This window comes from Pinus tabuliformis, chromosome 2_1 (assembly GCF_031772625.1).
Source record: "Pinus tabuliformis cultivar Carrire ecotype Pingquan chromosome 2_1, CPIR1, whole genome shotgun sequence".
Taxonomy (NCBI): Eukaryota; Viridiplantae; Streptophyta; class Pinopsida; order Pinales; family Pinaceae; genus Pinus; species Pinus tabuliformis.
The window spans coordinates 390,131,448-390,156,304 of record NC_142299.1 but is presented as its reverse complement, the minus strand read 5'-3'; the positions used below and the strand labels follow the sequence as shown (position 1 = coordinate 390,156,304).

Sequence of the window (24,857 nt, the reverse complement as noted above, 5' to 3'; positions counted from 1 at the left end):
AAAACACGCATTAGACATCCATGAAAGCGCTGCAAATCAGGAACTGCTGAGTCATATTATTAAAAATCAGAGGGCTAGATACAATATGAAATGGAATGGTGCACCTGGGCTTGTCTCAAAGGACAAGCTTGACAAAACCCAGGTGAGAAATAGCTGAGTTGAAGACTGCCCAACTGCTGCACCACTTTGCACTGCGCTGCCCCAGTAAACTGCTGCCCTGCTGAACTTCGACCTGCTGGATTGTGCCCAAAAACTGCCTAGAAAATTATATCCTTTCAGCCCCGGATTCCTTGGACAAAACCCAAAAAACCCAGAAGGGAATTTCGCTGGTTTTGACTTTGGATTTTCGGCTTCCTTGGAGCCTCTCCCTAGGTTCTGCTGCCAAATCTGACTTGCAGGAAACAACTTGCAAATCCCTCTGAAATGCTGGTTTTACCTATGCTATCCAACACCTTGCTCCCTGGATGGCTCTTGGCCAAGATGAACTACTCTCCCAAGCCCCACAAAATTGCTGCTACATGCCTCTGCGCAATCCCTCTACCCAGAAATTCATACAACTGATGCACTGGTCTAGCTGGCTGCAAATCCTAACGAAGATGCCCTCAAGAAGCAACCTCCTCAGCTCCCGGAACTCCCAGCAGCAATGAACCTCCTTGTTGGCTTCTAACTCCTCTTGCGTATTTCTGGTTGCATAGGAAATACGTAGTTCCCTTTTTTGCGATTCTGACTGAAGTGTGTAACTGTTTTGAACTCCCTGAAACTCCTGTGGAACAACCTCCTATGGTGGGCATGGATGGTCCCCCGAAGAAGAGGTTGAATCTCCCGCGTGAGAGATTCGTGGCTAAACAACCGGTAGACTCACTAAGCAGCAGAGCATACAAAGTGTGTTTGTTTGCAAGGACAAGACAAGTGCCTAAATCCAAATCGGGCATATAGGGTTAGTAATATAGACGTAGAGGGCTGTTTTTAGTATGCAATTAGGGAAAATAGAGTTGCAAATGCATGTTACATCCAGCCTAATATGCTGTTAATTAATACACAAATTTGCTAGAAAGAGCCCTACGAGAGGTGCACCTTTAAAATTGTTCATTAGGTGTGTTCTACTATGAAATATAATTCAGTAACAATTCTATAAGATCTTTAGGATTTTGAGTTTATGCTTGCTGAGTTTGGGTGAGTTTTTCTGCTTTTTTTGCTGATTTCTTGAGTTGATGATCCCGCTCATGTTTTTCCTGAGTTCGAGTTCTGACAGTTATGGCTACAACTTCGAGATTGAGGGGTGAAAGCAAAATAAAGTAACCATTTTAATGTCCTTGAGTATTAATGTCGTTAGAATGCATGTCTACATGCAATCTCAAAGTTTGTTCATCCTTTCACTCTCAGTTTGGCTGGCTATCTCAATGTTGATGTATCTTGTTGCATTGATTTTACTTGCTCGTTTTAATTTGAAGATATTTTCAAAATATTGATTATGAGAAAAATGGATTTATTGTGGATTCGTTGTGTATTGGGTGTGGGTTGGACTCTGGAGAGGTAGATAAGATAAGATATACAGATCTTATTTTTTTGGCAGCATTACAATGTTGTTGAATGTTAAAGTTCTAGTTTTAGATTTTCTCCCCTGAAACAGAAAGCATGCCAAATCTTTTTATGTATTTTCAGTTTGTTAATATTTTTCTCCTTGTATGTAAAGTTGGAAAGTTTTTAGTGTTGTTGTCATAGAGCATGCAGTTAGGCAAAGAAACTTTTCTTTGTCCTTCAAATCGAGTAACGGGCTCTAGGACTGTGCATTTATATTGATGTTATTAGCATTGCATGCTGGTTTCAATTTGTATGAATATCCTATGCTGGTTTCTGATCTCACACTGTTATCAAATAGATCTTTTTCTTTTCCCTCCAGATTTTTATCACTATTATTATGTTAGATGTCAATTCTTATTTCCGTATCCTTGGTTATAAATTTAGTGTTCTTAAAGCCGATATTGTTTTTTCATCAGTGCACATGAATCTGTGATATTCGGATATATGCGATATCTGCATGCATTTGCTTTTACCTGCTGTCCTAATTTCATCTATGCCTAGCTTGCTTTCTACTTCTAAGAAAATCTTTGTGTATCATGTCTAACAGAATGTTTATAGGCAAGCTTATCAACACAACAAGCTTATTCCTAAGCAAGGTGCCATTGCATCTAAAAATGCATTACCTACAGGGAACAGGATACTGTTGACAAGTCCTGTCCACATCTCACCTTTTAATGAGAATGAGGTAATTTCTGAAGTTATGGATTGTCGACTCTTCCTCCATTGTCAATATCTTAAAAGATGGGATTCAGCTCTGATATTTTTTGTTGCTGCAGGCGAAATTCAAGATTGGGCTGTGTCTTATGGCTCTCCATGACATCAGAACAGCCATTACTGAGGTAAATTGTTCTCTCTCTCTCTCTCACACACACACATCCTCAGTCAGTTATTGTTCCTTTCTTCCAGGAATCCTAATTTTTCCCAGACCAATCAAGTACCAACAAGAAAAATATAGTAGAAATAAATTAAGTAGTACCATGCCTGCTTTCTTCCATGAATTTCCACATGGCTGAGGTTAGGGGAAACTGGAACATTTGTTCACCTAGAACTTACCATAGATCATGTCAATAAAACTTTCCATGAGTTCTCATTGTCATTGTCCTCAGTTCGTTCATTGCTAGAGTAAGAGTGATTGGCGAGACACTTCTTCCTTGGAATGATGCTTTTGATGGTTAAAGAACATGTTTCATGTTTATCGACATTTTGTGCTCTAATGTTTTTTAATCTTTATAAATATTCCCTTCATTTGTTCACCTAGAACTTACCATAGATCATGTCAATAGAACTTTCCATGAGTTCTCATTGTCATTGTCATCAACTCGTTCATTGCTAGAGTAAGAGTGATTGGAGAGACACTTCTTCCTTGGAATGATGCTTTTGATGGCTAATGAACATGTTTCATGTTTATCGACATTTTGTGCTCTAATGTTTTTTAATCTTTATAAACATTCCCTTTAAGCAATTCCATTTCTAGAAGCTTTTAAGCTTCGTAGCTCCTTTATCATGTGGTGACATTTTTGGGTGTTGTCAATATTTTTGTTTTTAGCCATGAAAAATAAATTTCTGTCATGCTCCCACATGTAAACATTTAGAGTGAGGAAGCTGGTCTGTTGTCGATGCCCCATGGATTTCTACCCTCTTCCTTGGGCTTCTTGATGGAGGGTAGTATTAATTGCCAATTGCAACAATAGTTGGTGTCCCCATGGGACTTGGTAGGAATGTCTCTCGACATTATACTTTAGTGGAAGGGTAGAACCAGCTGATCTATCCCTTGGGGCTAGACCTTGACAAATATTTTATAAATTTATAATTCTAAGCTTAAGCACTTTATAATGTACTAGTTTAACTTTAGCTGACTAGAAATAAATATGAATATTATATTATAATTTTATTTGAGAATGAATCTCATGAGATTAAATTGTATATTTAAAGATATGTTCAGTCATTTGTTGCATGACTCAATTGTTGCCTATCCGAAAGCTACTAGTTACATGAATATTCTCTTTTTACTAATTATAGGAAAAGAATGGGCCTTTGTTCACTTTACACTCATTAACAATTGTCAAGATTGTTGAACATGGATTTCATTTGAGGTCGTAGGTTTTGAGTGATGACATTATTATTGAGCAAAGAAATAGTATGTTTGTGCACATGAATTTATGTAGCAATGGAAGAACAATCACAATATTTATGAAAGCACAGATCATGGCACTAAGCCCTTGCTCAACTCATAGTGTATTTACATTTATAGACATGACCAATAGAGGCAGAGGTATGATGCATGTATATGATGATATTACCTTCACTCTTGATATCTTTATTTGAAATGTGGCATCTCTTTATAAGTGAAGGTCCACCTATTGTGATTTTCCTTTTTCTGGTGTTCCTTATGGCATGGTTAGGATGGACTTTTAGAGTTGGGGGACAGAGGAATCATAGGTGCAGGTGGGCATCATCAGCGGGCCCAGGGGCCTTTGTAGGGGTTTTGAGGAGTTTTTTTTAGATCTGGTGGCATTTGCTTGGTATATTCCATCATCCACACAGTGTGACTTTCGTTCTGTTGCATTTCGACAACTTTCAAAAAACAGAGTTATTAATGGGCCTAACTCAATTAGTTACGCTTAAGGTGGCATTTCAGGAGGAATACTTGGCATAACACCTTAGTGTAATAGCTCGTTGGAACTAGAATGAGAAGATCTATAGGATGGAATAGTTAGAAGTGATTTCAGTGGCTTGAGGAGGCATGGTGGCCAATTTACCATTTTCCCACATTAAAAAGAATATTTTAATTAAGGTAAATGTGCTCATTGATTAAAATAATTATAAAATAAGAGCTTCTAAAGGGGTCCATCAGATCTATAAAAGGAGGAGGAGGAGACCATTAGAGGACATCTTGGATTTGATCTTTCTTCTTATGTGAGAGGTTGGAGGACCCAGTTCTCTACTTCATTGGTAGCCCAAGGACGAAAACCCGCAGGTGATTTAGTGAGATTGGGCAAGTGCCCAGCTTCCCTTTGTGAATTCATCCAAAATTCATAGGAGAGCTTAGCAGTGGCATTTCAGTTCAGTTTGGAGGGCTGGTGCAGTGCAACAGATTATCTTGGAGGCCAACTTTTCATCTCAGCTATTTGGTTGTATCAACATGTAAACTCCAGATTACCTATTATAATAAACGCTAAGATTGTTTTGTTCCTCTTACTTCTGTACCTCATATTGTTGAGTTGCAATACTTATTTGTTAAATTTTACATGGCAATCTTTTGTCTTATGAATGGAAATTTTATCTGAAGTATTTATGAATTAAAATTTCGAGAAAACCCCAAATTTTTGCATTTGGAATATTACAGTGGTATCAAAAGCTGGTTTTCCTACCAACTTGAGGGTTTCTTGCAAATTGCTGGGCCAAAAGACAAAATTGTCTTCAAAGCAAAAGGACAAGGTTTATTTTCTTGCAAGGGAAGGAGACATCCTTGATCTGCTGGAAGCCACAATCTCTTTCTTTTGCAGGTCGAAAACATATTAGCCAAGAGGGCTAAATATCATTTCTTAGTGATCGACTTCAAGGGAAGCGAAGTTCAGTTATGTATTTGAGTTTTGATTTAAGGCTGTGTTGCTTACATAATCATCAAGAGACCGAATTCTATTAAGTCGAGTCAACCCAACCTTTCTGCAAGGGGAAACCTGTTGTACGTGGTGTCTATGTGTCAGATAGATTTAGAAGATTTGAATGGTCAAAGTCTTGTTTGATGCGACTGGGTTATTAACATTACATAAATCAATCAATATTGGCTATAGCAAGGAAGTAAGCAGTTGTGCACGACACCAGGCAAGTGAATACGTAGACTGTGGTCAAGACAACTGTAGGACAAAATCTAGCTCAGTGTTACGTATGGTTGAATGCATGCCCAGTAGCTCGTGGAGGTGGCGAAGATCGATAGACTGAATCACTGATGCGTTTAAAAATCTGTTATACCTCAGACCTGTGCAAATCAAAGCCAATAACACTAGATGCAATGGAATTACTATAGAGCAAACATGACAATGAAATGCTTGTGCGATTAGATTGCAACACTTGGAGAGCGTTGACCAAAACCCAACATTGGTTGACTGGAGTAGCATTCGGCATTTTCGACAGAATTGTTTGAGCCGAGTGCTGTGATCGGGGAGGGGGGGCTGAGATACATTGGGCAAAGTTTTCTTTACGTATCAATACTTCCTTAGCAAAGTTAGAGATGAGGCTGCGATCTGAAGCAACCATGGAGTCGCCGTTTTGAAATAAGTCTCGATAATACCTGAGGGTCGAAATTGATTCCTGCTCGCAGATACAATTGGCTGGGAATTTTTCATTGCACCGAGACGAGAAAGCGATCTAGTGGCTAGGCGTGTGTATCTTTCTGAGACGAGTATCTCCATCAAGCCGAATACATCGCGTTGCCGACTGTAAACGACATAATCGGGGGTCAACAACGCAAAGACGAGTTTGACTGCAACCTGGGCCAGTCATTGCATTTAAGAAGTTTTCATGTTCGGGAGGTTATTTGTTCCCCTCAAATAGGAGAATCGTGAGTGCATTTTGAAAGAGGTTGACTTATCTACAAGATTCCAGTGGCAGAGGAACGAGATTGGAGACAGGTTTATTAATTCCTCCGTGCCACATTCGTATCAGCCACAATCTTGGTGTAAAGTGCGGGGGTCGACCTATGCATTAGATCGTGTACACAATAGTTTTCATAAAAATGAGGACCCGAGTGTCAATCATTAAATCTTGAGTGTTGGTGCGATGTGCCTGAAAGAGCTGTGATCAATTTTAGTGGAAAAGTCACGATTTTGGAGCTAGGTATGTCCTGCACAACTGGGTGAACATCTTGCTGGTACGTTTTGCTGGACAACCTATAAGCCCATCATTTAAGCTCCAGTTTTTAGAAGGGTTGTGTCATTGGATAAGCTGTCCATCAGAGGAATTACCCAGGTGCCCATACTGCGATCAAAATTTTGCTCATATGTTTTGGTGAAATATGTCAAATGCTAGAAATTTTGCCTTGTATGTTAGAGTCATGCAGAGAGGGTTTTGAGTTAGAGTCTGTTACCATAGACATGTTTTTGGAATTGTATGTGTAGTGACGGTAACATCAATTTGTTATTGAAAGTGTTGTCAGTGAGGGTCTGCAATAAGCATGATGTCTTATTGTTAGGGATTGTGAGGTAGCTTCCAAGGGGTATGAATATGCTATCAGGGATTGATGTATCATTAAGCTAGGTCTCGAGGTTGTGAGTATTTTGTTGTAGCAGTGTTTGAGCACTATATTGTCATAACAACATTATTGTCAAAAGTAGCGTTTGACCATAACACTGGTTGTATTAACCATGATATGTCTAGCCAAAACTCAAATATATTGGCATCTTGAGTTGATTCATGGTCTTGATTGAGTCACAAAACGTTGAGAGATCTATGTATTACTGTCAGTTAAAGCCTTGCTTGATGTAAACATGGATCACACCTTTATAAATTCCCTTAATAAATTCGTAACAACAATCAACATAACCCTTTCCAAAGAGATACTTTCTATGCTATAACAAAAACAACCACTGGAAGAACATGATTTGGGATACAAAATTCATGCCCTTGGGACAGATTTGAGTTTCATGGGGTTACAACAAAAGCCCTTCTCAAACTGGAAAAACTTGCCTCACTCCTTTCTGAGGTGCATCAGTGAGATGGCAAAAACTTAATTTGGTCTCTCAAACCTGACATGCTTGCATTAGTACAACACAAGTATTTGGAGCACCCTTGTATAGGAGTCAAACTTCCTGTTGCCTCCTGTCTTAGCAATATCATGATGCTGACCGCACCTATACCTCCTTATAGTGATGACAGTGAGGAGAGTCTTCACACTGATAGTAGAGACCTTTCAGGATTTGGATAATAGTGAGGGCCCTACCTTTGGGAAGAGGCTAGAGATTCTGAATGCATGGTCTTGGTAAGATCTTATGACCTCATGTTTGAGCTAGAGTGTGATGATTTGATCCTGTAGATGTTCCAATGTTTCTTCAACATTAGGAAACTTCATCTTGATATAGTCATAACACACATGCAATCCATCTTGTCCTCATGAATGGGAGGCCATGATGCCATTTGCAGGAAGTTGCAATCTAATTTTGTTAAAATTGGCAACTAGGGCCAAACTCCATGTGGGTCATCTTATTAATGGAAGCCGATATTTTTCTTGGATCCCTCTCATCGAGAGGTGTAGGATTGATCTAAAGATCATCTGATTCCGATAAGTATTCATGGGGATATGTATTTATTTGTGTTATGGGACAATTCGTCAAGGTCGGCCAACAACCAAATAAACCCCACTTCTGCTCAACGTTTTAGTATAAATAGAGGTGGCTTTCAAGTCATTTTCAACACACTTGGGATCTCTTCCTCTCTACTTGTCTTTGGGTTTTAGTAGGAGGAGAGACCCTAAGGGATAACGCTGCCCTAATCCAGAGGGAAGAAGCCGAAATTGTCGGGAATAGCGGGAAGTGCCGGAACTGCCAGAACTACCGGGAATTGCTAGAACTGCTGGAATTGCCTGGAACTGTCGGGAACTACCGGAACTGCCGGAATTGCTGGGAACTGCGGGAGCTGCAGGAACTGTCGGGAACTGACAGAACAACCGGAACAATCGGAGTTGCCGGAACTGCCGGAACTAGAGGAATTTCCCGGAACTGCCAGGAACTGCCAGAATTGCCAGGAACTGCCAGAACAGACAGAACAATCGGAATTGCCGGAACTGGCAGAACTACTGGAACTGCCAGGAACTGACGCAACAGCTAGAACAACCGGAATTGCTGGAACTGCCGGAACTGCGAGAACTGTCGGAACTGCGGGAACTGCTTGGAACTACGGGAACTGCCAGAATTGTCGGGAAGTGCTGGAACTACCGGGAACTGCCAGAATAGACAGAACTATCGGAATTGCTGGGAACTGTCGGAGCATCTGTCTCCGAAGGAGAGCAGCATGCAAGGGACAACTAACTAACATTGGGATAGTTATATGGTACTTAGCAGCAAATACACCAAGCATGCAATGTTACAGCTAGCATGCAAGGGACAACTAGCATGCAACAAAAAGCACGCTAAGGACAACAAGCATGCTAGGAACAACAAGCAAGCAAGGTGCAGCCAGAGCACAGGTTAGTACGACAACATCGTGTAGCGATGGCACATAATGCAGTACAGTGATGGGTACAGTCATGATTAATGAAGCGTGATGAGATGCAACATAGTGATGATGGGTGCAGCATGGTGCAACACGGTGAGGTGGAGCATGATGACGAAATGCAGCACAACGATAGGTGAAGGAGTCACCTTGGAGAATCAGTTGAAGCAGCATGTATTCAACTGATCTCATGTATCATCTTCTTAGAGATGATTTCTGCTCTTATTTAGATAAGTCAAAGTGTTGACTTCTGTTGTAAACGTACTATTTCTCTCTCTCTCTGTTGAACTATTGAAGAACATATAAGAAGAATTGATCAACAGTTTCCCCACATTGGGGTTTGTCCTTGGCTAGCACCACATCTTGTGTCCTATTCTCTTGGCTTGTTGTTAAGTTTTGGTATGTTCTATGCTAGAGCAATTTATTTAAATTTTCACAGTTAGCAATCACATCAGCATTACAATAAACTGCAGATAGAACATAAATATAAAACGCAGAAGACAAGCCAAGACAAGAGGACACAAGATATGGCGCAAGCCAGGGACAAACCCCACAATGTGTGGGGAAACCCTTGATCAATTCTTCTTTTATCTTCAAAGTTCAGCAGAGAAAGAGAGAGAGAGTACATTTACAACAGAAGTCAACACTTTGACTTGTCTAGATCTGAGCATAGATCATCTCCTATAACGATGAGATCAGCTGAAGACATTCTGCTTCAACGGATCCTCCAAGGTGACTCCTTCACCTATCATCATCCTACATCAGGTTCTCAAGCTGCACCACTGCATATGCGTCATGCATCATCATGCTGCTCTTGATCTCATGCATCACTAAGGTTGTAGAAGTAGAACGGCCTATCATAGTGGTCATGTGATGGCACCAAACTGAGATCACTCTAATAGTACCGAATCTTGTGGTCACTGAGTTTATCTCTACAATGACACTGAACCTCTCCTTCTGCAATAACACCGAAACTAAAATCACAACACCGAATTGAAGTCACTGTCCTTTGTGGTAGCACCGAGACTTTTTCTTGAGATAGTAACAAGACCTTGTCCCTGAGATAGCACCGAGACCTTGACCTTGAGATGGCACCGAAATCCTTTACTGAGATTTCACCGAGACTGTGGCGCTGTGGTGAGACTTCATCACTGTGTCTGCACTAAAAACCCTTGTTGTAGTAGCACCGAAATATTCTCATTGAAAGAGCACTGAACCATACATGTGATAGCACTGAAATGTAGCATCAAAATTGTGGTTACTTTGGTTACTGTGGTAACAACGAGCTTGTGATAACATTGAAGTTTGCTTACTGTGATAGCACCGAAGTTGAGATCACCTATCCGACTTCCTTTACCGAAAATACTTTCCTCTGCAATTGTCATCCGAACTTGTCTCTGTAATAGTCATCCGAACTTGTTTCTGTAATGGTCATCCGAATTTCAGAGGTGATCCGAACTGCTTGACTATGACTTTGCCTGACTGCGGCTCTCTGCGGCTTCATGCCTTTACAGTGATTCCTCTTTCTCACTGCGGTAATGACAACGTATAGACTGTCCACGCTGTGTGTATAGATTCTTTATTACAGCGTATGATTGACTCCCATTACAGCGTATGTAGATCATCTTCCTGCTGCTTACTGCGGCTAGGTTATCATGTCGATGGCTTTGTTACCTTGACTGCATCTAATATGCCTCCACTTTGTCTGCGTATATGGTGTCTTCATTTACTGTGGATTGGATTGGGGTGTTTCCACTTACAGCGGATCATGACCTGCGTATATGGTGCTTCCTGGACAGCGTAGTATCCTCCATTGTGACCAGACCTTTATGACCTACGTATATGGTGCTTCCTGGACAGCGTAATATCCTCCATTGTGACCAGACCTTTATGACCTACGTATATGGTGCTTCCTGGACAGCGTAATATCATGAATAGACCTTCATGACCTGCGTATATGGTAGCTTCCTGGACAGCGTAATATCTTCATTGTTTGCCAGCATATATGTGTCTCTATTAGCAGCGTAATAATGTCTTCCTTACTGCGGGTAAGTGTATTGCGTTGGATTAGGGCATCATTTTAGGGCATCCTTCATTAGTGTCTCTCCTTCTCCAAAAACCCAAGACGTGGAGAGGAGATCACATGAAGAATGTATATCAAATGACTTAAAGTCTTCTCTTATTTATACTAAAAATGAGGATGATGAATAGACACGTCGGTTGGGCTTCTAGAGCCTACATAAGTGCTGGTCGGCTTGATAATAATTACATAAACAAAATAAATTCATATCTCCATAAATACTTATCGGAATCGGATGATCTTTGGATCAATCCTACACCTCTCGACGAGAGGGATCCAATAAAAATATCAGCTGCCATAAATAAGCCGACCCACATGGAGTTTGGCCCTAGTTGCCAATTTAACACTTGTCTTCTGCGATTTATGTTTATGTTCTATCTGCAGTTTACTTTAATGCTGATGTGATTGCTAATCTGGAAAAGATATTGAGCTAACTGTGAAAATTGAAATAAATTGCTCTAAGCATAGAACATACCTAAAATTAACAAATTCGTTGGCCATTTGGAGGGAGGAACAATTGGTTTCACCTGCTTCTTATGAACTAGTCGAAAGGTTAGTTGAGTAGAACATTGGATTGTTCAGGAGACGGTTGACCTAGGAGGAGTTGCAATGGATTTATGGTGACCAACCATGCAACAAGAATGAGTTGAGGAGGAAGGGTCTTTACTTCATTTGCAAGGAACCTTGGGGAATTGACCACTCATGCTTGAGAGATGCAGAGGAGATGGCAGAGGTAAAGCAGGAGGATATTCCTTTTGTCTTTCAGGATGAGGACTCTTCTTTGGATGAGTCCATGGGTTCATACGAGGATGCCTTTGGGGAGCATGAGCAGTCATGTGGAGTTGTTGACAGTAGGCCAGATTTATATTCCGGTGTGTATGGTGAGTAGTTAGTGGACCCTATGGGAGACATTCAGGATGATGAGTCACTAGTGATGATTCAACATGAGCAACATAGGGTGGAGCATGAGTTAGCTGAGGAGAGTCAGTTGGAGGTTCATATTGAGGTCGTGATGGATGAGCAGAAACCCTTGGGGCCAACCATTGATGAGGAGCAGATAGCTTACAGGGTGGCAGTATTTGCAGACACTTGTCCTTAGGAGGTGCTGGAAGCTGACAGGATAGTTTTCCAGGAGGTTAGTCGACTGGAGAGTCATGGAGTTTTCAGACAGATGAGACAGGATTTTCTAGAGATGGTGGTGAATCCATCTTTGGGCCCGCCCATTGATGAGGTGCATATAGGTGCAGTGGCAACCAATAGAGATGCAATATTTCCGGGCCGCAACTCTCTCTAGGAGTACATACACATGACTTGTAGCACATCTGGCCCACTTTTGCCTATTTTGGAGGGAGGGTCAGGTTTCCTTGGATAGATTTTGTTGGTTTACCGGGTAGAGCATCAAGAGTTGGGCATGGACCAATATCAACTTAGTGGACATATTCCTTGCACATGTGTCCATACATTAGATTGGCAGGAGATCATGAGTTGGTATCCTATTAATGGAGTATCATATTTAGTCAGGGGCATTGTACTAGAGGAGCCCTTAGATGTGAGGGGTACTATATGCTCCAGTTGGCAGCAGGATGTGGGTTGGCTGTTCATTAGGATTTCAACACAACATCAACATGGTGAGTTTGACCTTGGTATATGCCAAGTGTTGGATTGGAGAGAGGTGATGAGTTGGTATTCAATTGAGGGAGCAACAACCATAGCTGAAGTCAGAGCACAACTAGAGCGATGGGATAGGGGTGCTGATGAGTGGCCATGGTGGCATTGGGATCTAGGAGGATCTGTTGATGGCAGGTTGAGTCAGAGTTTAGTCTGGGATTCGGGCATTGAGCGATCCATTCTTGGTTGGGTGGCATGGAGGTGTGGCATCACCCAGTGGTTTGTATGGGATCCAAGTATTGATTCTTAGTTGCACAAGACTGCCAGATTTGTCGACAGATATGGATTGTTTGAGGGCAAGCAATCTTGGGGCGAAGGGTTTGTGATGTTCCTTTTTCTGGTGTTCCTTATGGCATGGTTAGGATGGACTTTTAGAGTTGGGGGCAGACAGGCCACAGATGCAGGTGGGTGCAATCTACAAGCCTAGGGGCCTTTAAAGGGGTTTTGAGGAGTTTTTATGAGATCTAATGGCATTCGCATGGTATATTCCATCATTCGCACAATTTGCCTTTTGTTCCGTTGCATTCCAACAACTTACAAAAAACAGAGTTATTAATGGGCCTAACTCAATTAGTTACGCTTAAGGCAGCATTTTGAGAGGAATACTTGGCAGAACACCTTAGTGTAATAACTTGTTGGAACCGGAACGAGAAGATCTACAGGATGGGATAGTTAAAGTGATTTTCAGTGGCTTGAGGAGGCATGGTGGTCAATTTACCATTTTCCCACATAAAAAAGAGTATTTTAATTAAGGGAGTTATGCTCAATGATTAAAATAATAATAAAATAGGAGCTTCTAGAGGGGTCCATAGGATCTAATAAAAAGTGGAGGAGATCATTGGATTTGATATTTTTTCTTATGTGAGAGGTTGGAGGACCTTGTTCTCTGCTTCATTGGTAGCCCCAGGACGTAAACCCTCGGGTGATTTAGTGAGATTGGGTGAGTACCCATCTCCCCTTGGTGAATTCATCCAGGATTCACAAGAGAGCTTAGCAGTGGCATTTCAGTTCAGTTCGGAGGGTAGGTGCAGTGCAACAGAATATCTTGGAGGCCAACCTTCCATCTCAGCTATTTGGTTGTATCAACATGTAAACCCCAAATTACCTATTATAATAAAAGCTGAGATTATTTTGTTCCTCTTACTTTTGTCCCTTATATTGTTGAGTTGCGACACTTATTTGCTAAATGTTACATGGCAATCTTTTTTATCTAAAGTATTTATGAGTTAAAATTTCAAGAAAACCCCAAATTTTTGCATTCGGAATATTACACATATGCAATGGTTGGGGACAAACCTATTCACCAGTTATTTAGGTTTTTGTCGTGATGACTTCATAATGACTTTGTGACTCATGACTTATGACCTGCCATATTATAATCAGATTGTTTATGCATCATAATTATCTTATCAACCACACTATTAGTCACTAAATGGAAAAATGCGGTACAAGACAAAATATCATTGCAATTGATTTGGTGTTAATATCTTCCTGCCTTGTTTTTACATAGGATCTTTCTCCAATGTTATCAGAACCATGCCGGTCATTGAATAGGTAGACCCTCATGACCGGGAACCAGTCAGAACTAGACAAAAATTGGTAAAAAAAAACTGGAGCAAAAACCGGTCAACCAAAAAGACACAAAATATTCAAATTTTAAAGAAAACCACATATATTCATGTGCATCCATATTAATCCAAACCATTTATACACAAATAAGCAAAAGGTCTCATTTATAGAGCATGTAAGGGTGCACATAACCAAAATAAGATCGAGTGCAATCCATATTTGAACTGGAAATACATCAAAAAACAAGACCTAGATGGCCTCTAGTATCCAAAAAAAATCATGCTACAACAAATACCTACATATCATCAAAATCTCTGCATATATTGGGATCTTCATCATCAATATCACCCTTTAAGCTTTAAAATACAATAAAAGATTCTTAGCATGTCAATTCAAGATTTTGTTTGAGCGATGGGTGCATTTTTAGAAAGATCATGATAGAGTAGTTCAACAAACAATGCCACTAACATCAAGGTACATAGAGGGATTGGTGTTCTTGATTAAATGCTAGTTTGATACCCTCATTCATGACAAAATTCAATGGAAACATAATAATCTCGCTAATCCTGAAATCCTAAGATACTATTAAGTCTACTGGATTTTTGAGTGAGATCTAAAATTCTACTTTCTCCATATGAAATCTAGTGAGGTCGGAGCCACTCTTAAACATCTTGAGTCATTTCATGGTAATGTTAACAATTTAAGTAAAATGATGAAAATGAAGATAAAGGAGAATGTCACTTTACTTTAAGAATTTAACATTACCATGAATTGCATAACAATAGTAGGGTAATAGGCTTGAATATTAGGCACCTATTTTGGGTTAGTACCCAACCAAGACAACAATTAAAAGAAAAGAAAAAGCAAAACAAACCCCACTTGCTGCATTCTACGTGGCTTTATTGAACCGACCGGTTTTGTAACGAATTGGCCAAAAACGGTTCAAATCAGTGGTGGTACGAACTAGTTTCTGCCTCAAAACAGTGGGACTGGCCAGTTCAGATCGGTTCGGTCCAGTCCTAATAACATTGTCTTTCTCAAGTCTTAAGTAGATTACCATCTTTCTATAGTGTTGTCTTTTTTTTACTCTATAGTTTTGCTTTTGATGCAGTGTTACCCTAAAATGGTGAATTTGGCTCTCTTAGGAGCAACAACTTTCAACCTTGAAATTCTCCAGAAATGTTGGTCCACCCTTAATGAAATTTCTGCTAAATTCACTGGTCAAAATTCCCCTTGAAACTCCCTCAAACTCAGTGGAACGAATTCTACCCCTGCATCCTCTTGAAAGTTCGAACTAGCTGAAGCCAGAGCTGATATTGTTGATTTGGGGTAGCATTGGATGTGCTCTAGCATTGAAAATTGGTGGAGAGGCTAAAGCGCATGAGATCTCCAAGACCTAGAAATGGTTTGCACAGATTGTACCCTGTTTAGGAGATATTAAAATGTTAATATTTTTAATTGAGTTCCTAAGTCTAAACTTAGGAAAAATAAAATATTAATGGGTATTAATATAAGACTGGGTTATAAGGTTCCAAAAGTCATGGATCAAGCCAAATCTAATCTTAGTCGTTGATTAGAGATTTAATCTCGGCCGTTGAAGGACCAACGAGAAAAGTATGAGAGGAGGCTTGAGGGTCAGTTGGAGAACACACCAGAGTGATCAGTCATTCATTTTGCTATTGTGGGGTTGCTAAGCAAAGTTGAATGAGTGATCAGCAGCGAGGGGCAGTGAGTGCGAGGCAAAGAGGCAGAGACAATACTGGGAGACCAACACAGAAGCAGAGAGAGCGAGAGCAACAACTAGTCCAGGCTACGCAGAGCGCAACAAAGGTAGCGCAGAGCCCAGAGGGACTGCTTCATCCCTGTAGAGGGCAGGGGGAGTGACATAGAGGATCCTAGAGGCTGAACAGTGCCTTAGAGGGTTGATGCAGAGGGTCAGAGCGCTGACGCAGGTCAGCAAGAGGTTGATGCAGAGGCTAGAAGGGCCAGTGCTGAGCTTCAGTTGTGTCGGAGAGGGTTTCGTGGGACAGGTTTTTTGAATACCTGTTTCCAGATATAGAGGCGTTGTTGCCGTGTATTTTTCTCGGTCAGGGGAGCCGGTTTGGCACCCAGTTGTACTAAAAAAGACTACATAATAATATAACCCTCTGAATAGCTGCACCGATTTTCTCGCATTGGGTTTTTCCAGGGACATTTGTTCTGAAATAACGGTGTCACTTGTGTGCTTGTTTTCTTACAGTTGATGATCTATAGATGTTGTGACTGTATTGTGTTTATTTCGGTATTTACATGTATTAGATAACTTGTTCGAATTTAAACAAGTAGAAGAAATAAACCAACAAAATACAGATTAATTTTCTAACGGATAGACTTAGAAAATCAGCAGATATGACCCACAAACTCCAGCAAATCTCTTCCCACTAAGTTCTGAAATTCTCTCCTAGGGTGGCAATTGAAGTCCACTAAAAGAGAGACTGAAATTTCCCCTTGGAAATCCTTGTGCTCAAAGCACCAGTTGACCTGGGTATCAACACAAGCAAACTCTCAAGTTAGATGCATAAACAATGAACCCCAAAAATGAGCTTGCTTTTGCCTTTTGTAGTGGCTCTCCTCTCTTCCCTTTTGTAGCTCCTTTAGCATTTTCCCTCCTTGTGGGTCGAATTACTCCTAAGGGTTCGATTTCCTTTTTTAGTGCGCCCCCCACCACTTTATTTTCCACCCACTTTTCCTAAGTTGTCTTCTTTTCCTTTTTGCAAAGTTTAACCCCAAGTTTTCTAACCCAATCTCCCAAGGCCAAACGCCAAAATATTTAGTAGGAAACAAAACTGCAAATTTGGGAATGCTCCTTAGACAAATTTAATTGTTGGGAATATGACATCCAAGCTTCTAATTTGGTATCGTTCCCCCCGTGCAAGACCTTATTCTATACTATATGGATATCATATTTTCCCTACCCCTACTCGCATCATCCATATGATTGTTTCTATGGTCGCTTTGGGATCTATTGCATACATGCTTCTATTGATCCAATGATATGTTGGTTGCACTAGCTCTCTAATTACACTTAGTATTTGCATTGTATCATATGCATGATAGGGTAAGATGCATTGCATGCTGATTTTTCTCATTAGAACTAACATCATATGATACTATCATGCTAGAATAACCACATTTAGATTAAATTGCATTTATAGTAAAAGTTTATATCTTGTTAATTTTATGGTCTAATATTAAGCATGGGTGATCATAGGACAACACAAAAACATGTTGCCCCGTGCGCGTGGTCTTTGATATATGTAGGTAACAGGTCTGCAGCCCCAAGAAATTGTTGGCGTTCTCATGACCTCTCCGTTTCGAGTACGTTCGTGCACTCTTCTGAGAGATCATGTCCTAGTTGGAGCCAGATGTTACCCACCACCCATGAGTAGTATCCATAAGAGAAATTTCTTCTCCTATATGGTCCTCAATTGACATCCAACTGCACATTGCAGCCACCAGATAGCTCGATGTGCCATTCTCTTTGACACCTGAGCTAGCCATATGCTTCCTCACCCATCTGTTATGATAGTATGTGTGAATCCCTAATTTTAACAATTAACAGGTTTTTACAACATTTATACTCAAGATATGACGCCCTAATTTTAACCAAATTAATAGTTAGAACTAGATAGTAACATTTAAAAACAAAATTTATCAACTCATGGGTGAATACTTACCTGAAATTTTTGTCTGAAGATGTTTCTGGCATGTTGTTGCTCCCGCTCTCGCTACCAAACCGTCATTTAAGGCTCAATGCTACTCTCTGTCTATGACTTCCTCCAATTTTCTTCTCTGATTGTGAGATACTTTTCTCCCACAAAAAAGACCTCCCTCTCGAATGCCTCCACCCTTCCATATATTCTAAACATCATCATTTTTCAACCCTCCACTACCCTGGCAATGAGGCATGGTTTCTTGCCTTCTTTCTATTACGTGGCTCCTCGCAATGTCTTAAAGAGGTGGTCATACTTTATACATTGACATTCACCACTTACTATCTCGTTCAAGTGATATTGACTAAGTTAAGTAATACGTTTTGTTAAACAAATGTTTAGTATTTTATTAATTTATACCCTTTTTAAAGTTTAATATTTGGTTAAGATTTATATGGTTTATAATAATATAGTTTCTCCTTTTTTCTTTTCTTTTAATAGTTAGTTCCTTCCCTTTTAATTTAATAATTCAATTTAGAACTTATAGATTTATATAGTTAGCTCTTTTCATTTGATATATAATATATAATTCGTTTTAGTTAATCAAATCCCTTATATCTATATATTTTTGAATAATGTACTAGTTATTTTATGGTTGTGGTATAGCAAATACTCCACAACATATATTCATTAGATTCTGGTACATTGGCATTGACTTACCATTTTGATAATTAATTCATTACCCTATACTTGAACATTTTCCATAATTAGTTAGTACACATACTAGTGCAGTACATGCGATACATGCATATGTAGCTATCATATGCACGTCTCGTATGCATGCTAATTTTTCTATGTTCCTGATATTTATATATTTTTGAATAATGTACTAGTTATTTGATGATTGTGGTATAACAAATACTCCACAACATATATTCATTAAATTTTGGTACATTAACATTGACTTACCACCTTGATAATTAATTCATTACCCTATACTTGAACATTTTCCATAATTAGTTAGTATACATACTAGTGCAGTACATGTGATATATGCATATGTAGCTATCATATGCACGTCTTGTATGCATGCTAATATTTCTATGTTCTTGATAACTCGAAGTGGGTCATTACATACACCCTTCCTTCAGAAAACTTCGTCATGAAGTTAAGGTTTATATAGTATATCAATAATTATTTTAGCGATTAGTGTAATCATATAATAATTATGTCCCGTGATTGAATACTTCTTTAATGTGAAGACATTTAAATTTTGTATTTTGAACATTTATAGGTTTATAATTTTTAATAGTTAAGCCCTGCCTCAGTCGGACTCTCAAGCTATTCTAGAATCATCCTATCCTTCCTAATCTCTTCTCCTTTCATCCTATCCATCCTTTATGGGAATATGCATGGCGTCAGCTATACTGATCTAACCATTCATAAACCTCAAGGGTGACAATGTCGATTATATCAACTTAATCTCCCAATAAGCATCCGACAATCATCATCACATGTTTAGGGGAGCGTGACTCGCATAGTCCTCCCATGACTCCAGGTTTTGGAGGATAAAAGGTGGGAACTACCTCCACCCCTCCTAGTAGGGCTATGGTCAACACCCTATCATGGAATCTCATTGAGCCTTAATTGTTCTTGGAGTTTTATTATCACGTGGTCGGTTTGGTAGCGATACTATCTGTAATGTAAACATTTGATCACACATTATAACATATGCATCTTTATATATAAAGCAATTTGTGTTCAAATAAACATTCCTGTGCATTCCCCAAATATGTTGCTATCTACGATATTGATTTTGAGTTCATATAACATATTTGGCTATGTTTAGCCAATGCATCTTTATATATAAAGCAATTTGTGTTCAAATAAACATTCCTGTGCATTCCCCAAATATTTTGAGTTCATATAACATATTTGGCTATGTTTAGCCAATGCATCTTTATATATAAAGCAATTTGTGTTCAAATAAACATTCTTGTGCATTCCCCAAATATGTTGCTATCTACGATATTGATTTTGAGTTCATATAACATATTTGGCTATGTTTAGCCAATGCATTTGTAAGTTCGCTTTCGTATTAAGTAGTCAAGTGTAGCCATTCTTTTATTTCCATCAAAATTTTTTTAGAGACATCACATCTAAGACATAATTCATAGTTCATATTATTCTTATGTACCAACAATGTTTAAAAAATAATAGACTTCATGTTGGTATCCACGTATTGACAAAATAACATATATTATATTGGTATTCGTGTACCAGTGATGTTAAGTAGATAATTTGAAATTATTCTTACATGTAATCCTTCATAGTTATAGTCCACGGGGTTTTGGATAGACGATGATCAGGTGCTCTGTTAAGGCACTCCTTGATGTGAAGTCACTGGTTCAATTTGTTGATTTTGGGTAGCATCAGATGTGCTTTAGCTTCGAAATTTTGTGGAGGGGCTAGAACACATGAGATCTCTAAGACCTAGAAATCGTTTGGAGAAATTCCACCCGGATGAAGAGTTATTAAAATAATTAATATTTTTAATGGGTTCCTAAGTCTAAACTTAGGAAAATAAAAATATTAATGGGTATTAATAAAGATATGGGTGAGAAGCTTCTAAGAGACGAGGATCAAGTCTGTTTTAATCTTAGCTGTTGATTAGAGACTTAATCTCGGCCGTTGATTCATCAACAAGAAAAGTATAAGAGAAGACTTGAGAGTCATTTGGAGACACACCGGGAAAATACTCAGTAACCCGAGGGAAATCGATTCTCAAAGAGAAGTAGTTCGATTTTAGAGGGAGAGTTGCAGGGCGAAGAAAAAGGAGGGTTTTAGCATCAGTTAGAGACTGAGGAAGAAGTGACGCAATGCCTCAGAGAGCTCTAAGAGATAGCGCATGCAGGGATGAGATCTCACGCAGTCCTCACGCAGTTGACATAGGGATGACGTAGTCCTCACACAGATGATGCAGGGGTGACACAGTGAAGGATAAAGGGTTTCTGTGGTGTCAGAATTTCTCCTAGTTGAGGAGGAAAAATATCTCAGGGGTTTTCTTACTGCAAAATTATTCCCCGTAAAGAGATTGTTACTGAAGAATAATAAATAAACCCTCATCTGCTGCAGTGGTTTTCCCGCATTGGGTTTTTCCGCGGACAATTGTCCAAAATTCACTGTTGATGTGATTGATTCTTATGCTTGTTTATCACTGTTATTTTTCTGTATGCTATTATCTGATAACTATAGTAGAATTTATTTTAATGTTTGCTGAAGGGTTTTGTAAGCAATTTATTGTGAGAAATAAGTAGGAGAAATAAGTTACTGCAGTAGGATTTCGTGTTAGAAATTTTCACACAATTCCCCGCCCCGATTAGGGTGATATATTGGACATGATGAAGATGTAGTCCTACCAAGCTTACAAAAAAAAATAAAAATCCTTCATAGTTATAAAACAGTCCAAAATAATAATATCTCACCAAACTAAAGTAAAGAATACAAATAAGGTTATAAGTGTTTCAAAATCAAAACAACCTAGGGTATTTTTGATATATGGCCTCTGGGTCTTCCCAGGTAGCTGATCTTGGACTGTATTTGTCCCACTAGACCTTAACTTGGTCTACCAGACGGGTCCTGAGCTGTCAGACATTACGTTCCAGTATACATAATGGTTCGACCGAAATGGTTCCCTCGTCCGATACTTGCAGTTCCTTCCATTGAAGGTTGTGAGATTTGTCAGCTATGTAATGTCTTAATACAAATACATGAAATACATTATGAACTTTATGCAATTGGGGTGGCAGTGCAAGACGATAGGCGACAGGTCCAACCTTCCAGAACTTTGAATGGCCCAATAAACTAGGGTGATAACTTTGTGTCTTTTCAAAACTAGATAGTGCTTTTGTCTGGTTTGATGCAGATGAAAACCTGATCCCCTACTTCATAATTCCTATTTGTCCTATGAGCATCAACATAACTCTTTTGTCTATCTTGTGCCTCCTTTAATCGTTGTCTAATTTGTTTTACCTGTTCTTCCATCTCTTGAATTAATTCTAGCCCCACTATCACTCGGTCCTCTAACTTGTCCCAACTTAACGATGTTCTGCAAGGTCTGTCATATAATGCTTCAAATGGAGGCATTCTGATTGAACTATGGTAGTTGTTATTATATGCAAATTCAACCAATGGCAAGTACTTTTTTCATTGTGTTTGCTGATCCATAACGTACATTCTTAGCATATCATCTAGTACTTGGTTCACCCTTTTTGTTTGTCCATTAGTCTCAAGATGATAAACTGTACTTAAATTTAGTTGAGTTCCTAAGGCTCACTGCATACAAGTCCAGAATCTTGAAGTAAATCATGAATCTCTATATGATATGATCTTCTTAGGTACTCCATGAAATTTGATAATTTCATTTATAAATACCCGAGCTACATCAACCACTTCGCAAGTCTCTCTTATGGGAATAAAATGAGCACTTTTCATTAGTTTGCCCACTACTACCAGAATGACATTGTCTTTGTGGAGTATGAGGTAGTCCGACGAATGTCAACCTCCCCTTTGGTCATAGGAATGTCGCGAGGTTGCAGGAAACCCGCTGGGTGACAATGGCCAACCTTCACTTGTTGACATTCAAGACATTTTGCAACGAATTGGACAATATCACACTTCATGTCTACCCAAAAGAAATGTTTCTTTGTGTTAGAATACATTTTCTTTACACCTGGATGCGCCCAATATAATGCTCTGTGATCTTCCTTAAGGATGGTGTTTCGAAGATCCCCGCTATCAGGTATGTACATCCTTCCATGGAATCGCAAAAGTCCATCATCCTCTAGTTCATACCCCTCAAACTTAGGTTCTTTTGGATCTTTACTATCAAGCCTATATCTCACTTTTAAATATCAACTGTCTTCTAAGAGATGTTCTAACACTCGCTTTCTCAAGTCTACCTTGATAAGTATGAGGGAAAATATCCTTGGTCTTCTACTTAGAGCATCTGCTAATGTATGAAATTCCAAAGTCATACTCACTTAAGAATTCACTCCATCGTCTTTGTCTGGCATTTAAGTCCCTTTGGGTAAACAAATATTGTAAACTTTGGTGGTTGCTTTTGAGCACAAAGCTTCTTCCTACCAGCTAGTGTCTCCATATCTTTAAAGCTAATACTACAACGACCAACACTAAATCATGGTTGGTGTAGAGTTCTTCATGAGGCTTTAACTTCCTTGAGGCATACATTATTACTCCCCTATCTTGCATTAATACTGCACTTAATCCTTGCTTGGTAACCAATTCGAGTACATCTCTCGCATTGGCAAATCCATGAATCTGGGCAAAAATAAATTCAACTGACCATTTAGTACCAATTCCTCTCGCCCCTAACGGGTTAGCATGAGCCATTCCGGTGATGGCTAAGTCGGGTTGTAGCTCGCGCATACGTCGTATCTGATTCGAATTGTCTGGTTTCTCTACAATTTGTGGTATGGGCATACACATTCTTATACATGTATTTTGTAATAGCGCTAATTCAGCAGCTTGATACCGTTTATCCATATATGGAATACCAATTTCATAAACGATCATACCACATCTGATTAAGAATCTGGCTATAGATATTTCTATTAGATTCTCCCAAGAAAAAGACAAATTTTCCGCGTACCAAATCAAGATAATCTTTTAAACTCTCCCATATCCATTCCTCTCTTTCCTCCAGATTTTAAGTTCAGAGAATGCTTTGTGACATTCCTCGGTCCACTCATACCTACCTCCTTTACGCTAGAGGGTTGTAATAGACTTTGCAATTTTGGATAACCCTTTTATAAACCTTCGATACTATCCGACTAAATCTATAAAACTTCTCACTTCATGTGCATTCTTTGGTATTGACCACTCCATGATTGCTTTTACCTTCTCAGGGGCCTGAAGGCTTCAAAAGTCATGAAAAGAGAACTCATGTTTGCAGACTAAAGAAAGTCTTGTATGGGCTCAAGCAAGCACCCAGAGCATGGTATGGTCGGATTGATTGTTACTTGCAGCAGTTGGGATTTGTCAAAAGTGATGCTGATCCAAATATCTACTACTTAATGATAAAGAATGAACCACTTATTCTAGTATTATATGTGGATGACTTGTTTTTAACAGGGTCATCCAGGCTCATACAGGATTGCAAGAAAAATCTTGAAGCTGAATTCGACATGAAGGACATGGGGTTGATACATTATTTTCTAGGGTTGGATGTTTGGCAGAAGAATGGGGAGATCTTCCTTGGGCAAGGAAGATATGCTATAGAGATTCTGAAGAGATTCAAAATGTAGGATTGTCGACCCATGGCTACTCCCATGGTCACCAACTGAAAGAAAATAGATGCATTAGGAGACAAGGAAGTGGACCCCACCTTGTACAGATAGCTCATTGGGTCGCTCATGTATCTAGTCAACACTAGTCTGGATATTTGCTTTGCTGTCAACACTCTTAATCAATTCATGGTGGAACCAAAAAGGGTGCATTAGGCGACAACTAGACACATTCTCAGGTATGTGCGTGGGACAATCGGATATGGGTAGAAATACTCCCGAGGGGAGGATGTCAGATTGAAGGGGTTCACAGATGTAGATTGGGCAGGTAGTCAGTAGACCGAAAAAGTACCTCGCGGTATTGCTTCAGTGTTGGATCAAGGATGATATCTTGGTGCAGTAGGAAGCAAAAGTCGGTAGCTCTGAGCTCAGCAGACGCAGAATATATGGCGGCCAACACAACTACATGTGAAGCTATATGGCTTAGAAAACTGCTTGTGAGCTTGTTCGGAAAAGGGATGGAAGTGACCATAGTTTACTATGATAATCAGAGTTGTATCAAACTCTCCGAGAATCCAGTATTTCATGATCGGTCGAAACATATTGATATCAGATGTCACTTTATTAGAGACTGTGTTCAGCGTGGGGCAGTACAACTACAGTATGTCCCCACAGGAGATCAGGTAGGAGACATACTCACAAAGACTCTAGGAAGAGCTAAGTTCATTAAGTTGAAAAAGCAGATGGGTATGGTAG

The 24,857-nt window shown here is 39.5% G+C and overlaps 1 protein-coding gene across 2 annotated transcripts in view; it reads left to right on the top strand.

Moving 5' to 3' along the window:
• The window catches only part of APC7 (tetratricopeptide repeat (TPR)-containing protein), a 344,349-nt gene that overhangs the window by 81,371 nt on the left and 238,121 nt on the right, over positions 1–24,857 (top strand). For both annotated transcript variants that reach the window (XM_089402745.1, XM_089402746.1), the window contains exons 4-5: positions 2,129–2,266; positions 2,358–2,420. In XM_089402745.1, coding sequence (XP_089258871.1) covers positions 2,129–2,266; positions 2,358–2,420 — 201 coding nt within the window. The remainder of the gene's footprint in view (positions 1–2,128; positions 2,267–2,357; positions 2,421–24,857) is intronic.